A 6,000-nucleotide genomic window follows, 5' to 3' on the forward strand; every position below is an offset into this window, starting at 1 on the left:
ATGATCATACTGCTGGCTTTCTTCTGCAGTCGACTTTTGTAGATGTTATCAAGGTTAGGCAGCTCAGTCCCAACGATGCGCTGAGCAGCCTTCACCACCCGTTGCAGGTCCTTCCGCTCTGCGGCTGTGCAGCTGGTGTACCACACAGTTATGCAGCTGGACAGGGTGCTTTCAATGGTCAACCGATAGAAGTTTACCAGCAGTTTTTGTGGAAGCCTGGCCTGTCTTAGTTTCCTCAGGAAAAACTGTATACTGTTATTTTTCAAAGACATATATTGCTATGTTTAGGACAAACAATTAAAGACTGCTTTAATTTAACAAATTCTACAATATAAAAGTGGCAGATTTGCTTTATGAAACAGACCTGACCTAGGCTGCATACCAACACAATTAGGAACATGCTCACATCTTACTATGTTGGTCTGAAGAGCTGAAGCATTCATACACAATGGATACAAACTGTGTTGTTTCATTCTATATCATGTGAGAAAATTATATAGCCTACATTTAGCATTAAAAACTCGACATACTATTCCTAGCCTGAGGAATATATGAATAATCAACAGATTTGAATGGAATCTAACATTTTCATGTAGAATAAAGACAAAAGAGTGATTATACAAATTACATTTATTGAAATTTGAACCAGAAGAAGAAGTCTCAAATAATGTTTTAAATAAAAGGACATAAAACACAAAGGTGGATAATAATAAATCTATTAAATGTATATGTAAAGACATTTGGTCAAATGAAATGACACTGAGCCAGTGATAACAGTAACGCCAGCGTGGATGAAGCTGGTGCAGGTCTTTCTTCATGCCCCCCCCCCCCCCCCCCCCCCCCCCCCCCCCCCCCCCCCCCCCCCTCTCTCCTTGCTGTCCCCTCAGAGGAAGTGGGAAAACGGTATAAGACTCTGGACGCCACGCTGTCTCAATGATCCACACTGTTAATATGAAAGGAAAATAAATGTTTTAGGAAAGGAAAAATATGAAGTTAACAAATAAAACACAGCTCATGGACGGTAGGTTTTCCTACAAAGTTAACTCAGCCTCCATTGATTTTCATATCAAATTAGCGTGTTAATAAAATAAGCTATCATAGCTTATACTTGCATATCTAAACATAATCATGAAAGCCTGTTGGTAGAGTCAGGCACACGAGTCTGTTTGAGTGTGTGCGCCGGTGTCTGAACGGTCACTCACTGCTAGCTATATAGCTAACTGTTAGGCTACTTAGCTTGCATTGTTATGGATCTAAAGGTAGCAAAAGCTAACTTTCATAGCACAGCTTTACTTCTCACTTACCACAATAAAGAAACAGACCGTATAGTACAGCACAAACAACACAAATGATCAATACTTACATATATTTTCACTTGTAGTATTATAATAATTGAAATGCTGGTTCTTCTGGGGTGTTCTATCCACGCTCAGCTACCGCACCGCAGCTGCCTGCACTGTACAATCGCTGGAGGACTGGGCTGCTGCCCACCTGGGAGGTTTGTGTCAAAATCTCAAAGAAAAAATGAGGGAGCGCAAAAGAGAGAGCTGCAGCGAGAGCAAAAGTCTGATCATTGAGAAAGAAGAAACAAGAACTGCAAACAAAAATCTATGTTAAAACAAAGAAAAAATACTTATAGTTTACCTGATTACACAAATGATTTGTTTGCAACTTATAGTTTTATTTTTGTTATTTATTTTATTTTGCTTGACTCAGTTTGTTTTCTTTTAAACTCATAGTTTTGCTTTATTCTGAGAAAGTGTTGCTTTATCTTTATGATACAAAACTAATCCCATAGCAGACCCCATCAAGTCAATCAGAGAAAATCAGACAAATCTGATGTAGAGTTTCAAAAATAAAATACTTTTGAAATCTCATATATGGGCTATCGTCCTTCTGTTTTTATACAAGAATAAATACAAAAAACTGTCAAATTATCAAAGACTTATTTCACTTCAGGGTGATAGCAGGACACCCCATCTAATCACTCCGAGAGAATCTGGACAATCTGATGTACAGTTTCAAAATAGAAGACCTTGGAAGTCTCATATATGAGCTATCGTCCTTCTGTTTGTATCCAACAGTTAAAATTAAATTGAACCAGAATCGTCCCCCTTTTTTCTTTAACAGTGAAGAAAATTGGATATGTTAATGATATTTTGACCGCTAAACTCAAAATGTCCCCGGTTTTAATCTGGTCACCTTATGTTAGACTGAAGGTAAGTCTACACATATTCTGTTCATATTCAGATGCATGCTTTCAGGTCATAGTGATATCTATATTTTTCCCTGTGAAACTTTACCATTTTACTTCTTTTGTATGACTGACATTGTGCTGTGTATCAGTGTTGTTGTAGTTGGGTTCTGTGGTTTAGCTAATCCGTCCCCTGATGAACTTTAAATTAAGCATTTTCAAATACACAAATGTACACGAATACACAAGTTTAAAAATATGTATTGCACTTTCAGGCAAGTTTTCCAATAGTGTATTTATTTTTAAAGTGACAAAACATGTTTATTTACTACATTAAGTAATACACTGTTCTTGATATTTAAAGCTGGAGCCTACAGATATTACTTTTATCTTAATGGGTTAAACTTAAAATGCAGTTGTGGTGCTCTTAGTTTTATGTAAATGTACCTATGTTTTCAAATCGGGCTTACATTTGTTTTGACCTGTTATCCCGATTGTTAATGTCTCAAAATACTCATGAGAAACACGAAGAAGTGGGTTCAAGTGATATTTAAATATTTGAAAAATACATCCACCTATTTTGTTTAACATTGAGTGCAATTCCAATCTTCCTTTCTGTAGGTGAAATTGTACAAGTATTTTACATAGAATAACACATTCACCATTAATGAAGGCACATTTGTATTTTCTTTTCATTGAAAAAAATGAATAGCACCTGATAAATATTTTCAACCATTTTCTCTAAAGCACATGTGTCAAACTCAAGGCCCGGGGGCCAAATCAGGCCCTTGGTGGATTTAATTTCGGCCCGCAGGATAATCTTTAATTACTATTAGATCTGGCCCGCCGGTATATTGCACCCACACCTTCACTCAATCCTGAAAATCTCCTCAGCTCAGAGCTTGAGCCCAAACATTGATGAACTTGCCCCCAAGATGAGATGCCAAATATTTGGCTTGAACTAGCATCACAGAGCAGCACACTGAGTTTACATGGATGTTTCCTTCTGCACTTTTTTTCTTGGGACAACAGGACATGTTTGGTTTTTTATTTGAGGGAAATAGTTTTTTTGAAGCTGTTGGCCTGTGGAAAAATGTAATCATAAAAAATGACTGGAAAAGCTGCAGATAGAGCCATAAGAAATGAATGCAACTGATTATTTAATGTTTAATATTTAAAAACAATAGGCAATCATTTCAGCTTTGTTAGTTCCAGGTTTAATATGTGCAATAAGTTCATTTCAATACGTTTTGCAATAAACATTGAACCAGTCCGGCCCTCGACTAGTACCGATTTTTTTATTTTGGCCCACTGTGTATTTGAGTTTGACACCCCTGAAGGCTACCATATATCTGTCAATGGTAAACAAAAACCTGAATCATGCATTAGCGTTGACATTAGATTTTGATATCAGAAATGTTATGAGCATTGTTATATATATTACAGAACATTAAACAATTCTCAAATCCAATCTGTGCATGTTTGTCTAGCAACCTTGGAAGAGTTCACTGTCAATATCCCGCAGGTCCTGACCAGCTAGACGTGGTGGGCCAATGCATGTTATGTTGTTGTATATGGTGATAGTTGAGTCAGGCTCTTCTCCCTCTGCGTGGGTCTCCACTTGCCGAGGTATAACCAACGGACTCTGTAAGCTGTAATTTCTCAGTGGGAGGGCACTGCAGTCACATTTCCACCGGTTTCCGGAAAGCAGAAGTTTTTCCATATTCTCTGGAAAATCAGGGACTATACTTGTCAAGCTATTAGCTCTCAGGTCCAGATAGCGCAGCTTTGGGAGTATCTGCTTTGTGCCATTTTGCAGAAACTGTCGACATTCATTGTTGGATAACAGCAAGAACTCCAAATTCCTTAGGCCGGAGAATGTACGGGATGTAAAAGTGTCCAATTTGTTTAAAACTCAAGTCCAGCCCCAATAGGCCCACCAGGTCCACAAAGCTCTGGTGTTCCACAACAGAGATGTTATTGTGCTGCAAGAAAAGCCTCCGTAAACCAGACAGTCCAGTGAAAGCTTGCCCTGTGACCCTTGTTAGGCAACCTCTGTCCAGATGAAGACTATGAAGCTTAGACAGACCTTTGAACATTTGGTCGGGTAGACTTTGGAAGCAGCTTCCAGAAAGGTTGATGACAGCCACATGAGAGAGCCCTGTGAAACTACCCACTTGTGCCTCCTGCACTTGGTTGTGCTCTAGCTCTAGGACCTCCAGATGACCCAGCCCTTCAAAGATCCTTTCCCCCAGGGCTCGGATCTTGTTGTAGCTGAGGCGTAGCTCTTCTAAGTACTGCAGATCCCGGAAAGTCCTGGGCCGAATTCCAGTGATTGAGTTATTGGAAAGCCGCAGTACATGGAGACTGTGCAGGCCCAAGAAAGTGTCGTCATGGAGCGAAGTCAGTCTGTTGTCTGTGATATCCATCCATCTCAGTGACTTCATGCCTACAAAGGCTCTGGGGGCCACCGTCACAATCTGATTCTGGGCTAGGTAGAGCTTTTGAAGTTTAGTGAGTTTAACAAATACATTGGCCTTGATAACTTTGAGGTGATTTCCAGTCAGATCCAATTCTTTAAGCTCGGCAAGATTTGTGAAAAGCTGTGGCTGTAAGTAGGCGAGTCGGTTCCCTGCGAGAATGAGCTCCCGTAGACCTTGCAGGTCCTGGAAAGCTGTCTCAGGTAAAACTGCTAATGAGTTACCCCCTAGGTTGAGAAGCCACATGTGTGAGAGTCCAGCAAACAGTCTTTCTTCAATACGAGACAGTTGGTTGTTATGCAGACTAATTGAGGCAAGGTTGAGCGTATTCTGGAAGATCGTACCTGGTATCGCACGGAGGTGATTCCGCTCGAGGTGAACGTGCGCTAGCGACCTAAGTCCTTTGAAAGCCTGAGGGTCAAGAGTCTGCAGCTCTCCACTCTGCAGATTCAAAAAGTCCAGGTTAGAAAGATCCTTAAAAGACGCTGCTGCGAGGGATGTGAACAGGTTGCCGTCCAGCCAGAGGGAATGAGTGGCGGGGGGAATGTCAGACGGGATTTGTGTGAAGTTCCGAGCACTGCAGTACATGTTGAGCGCCAAGCTGTAGTCATCATGCAGACAAGTGCATCCCTTAGAACACGGTATAGGCTCTTCAACCACTGTGTCCCCAGCGGTGTCTGGGTCTGGCAACGCCAGTGATGTCCCCAATACCCACAACACCAACAGCACAATGGTTTGCATATCAGCTGTGGATAGAAAGATAACATCAAAATATAAATACTCAGTTCACTGCAGAATACAAAATTCCCAAAACTCTAATTTGAATATATTGGTTCTGGATTGACTTACCCTATATGTAAGAGGTCTTGATTTAAGGTGTACAGGCAGTGAAACACTGGATGACTGAACCTTATGCAATAGCTTGTATGCTGAATGGAAAACCTTCCAACCCCCAACAGTCCTTTTTTTTTTTTAAAGGGGGCTGCTGAATATGTAACATTAACCCATCCCTGCCCATTAGACTTGTCTTGTATGTTTCCACAAGTTTTTCTCATGTACAGAGTTTATTCAAGTAGTTCGTTTTTTTTTACCACCAACATCACAGTTGATAGTTTATTTGCGATAATCAATACCCTTTATGTTTATAATACAGTCAAAAGACAATAATGTACTTTCCATTGCCTTAGTAAGGTGTTAACCATACTTAGTTAAGAACTAATAACTAATCTTTTGATGTACATAAATCTAAATGTTCTTATAATATAATAATATCTCTATAGATATCTCACTCTTACTGTATTGTCATCTTAATAAAGGTTTCTGTGG

The 6,000-nt window shown here is 39.9% G+C and overlaps 1 protein-coding gene across 1 annotated transcript; it reads right to left on the bottom strand.

Annotated features, from left to right (window-relative positions):
• Positions 1-2,474: 2,474 nt before the first annotated feature.
• igfals (insulin-like growth factor binding protein, acid labile subunit) lies at positions 2,475-5,624 on the bottom strand. The gene is given in 3 exon segments (XM_034220284.1): positions 2,475-4,103; positions 4,105-5,420; positions 5,524-5,624. Coding segments are annotated over 2 exon segments (1,734 nt in total). The 5' UTR covers positions 5,416-5,420; positions 5,524-5,624; the 3' UTR covers positions 2,475-3,680.
• Between the last annotated feature and the right edge of the window lie 376 nt (positions 5,625-6,000).

The sequence above is a fragment of the Gymnodraco acuticeps genome, unplaced genomic scaffold (genome assembly GCF_902827175.1).
Source record: "Gymnodraco acuticeps unplaced genomic scaffold, fGymAcu1.1, whole genome shotgun sequence".
Taxonomy (NCBI): domain Eukaryota; kingdom Metazoa; phylum Chordata; class Actinopteri; order Perciformes; family Bathydraconidae; genus Gymnodraco; species Gymnodraco acuticeps.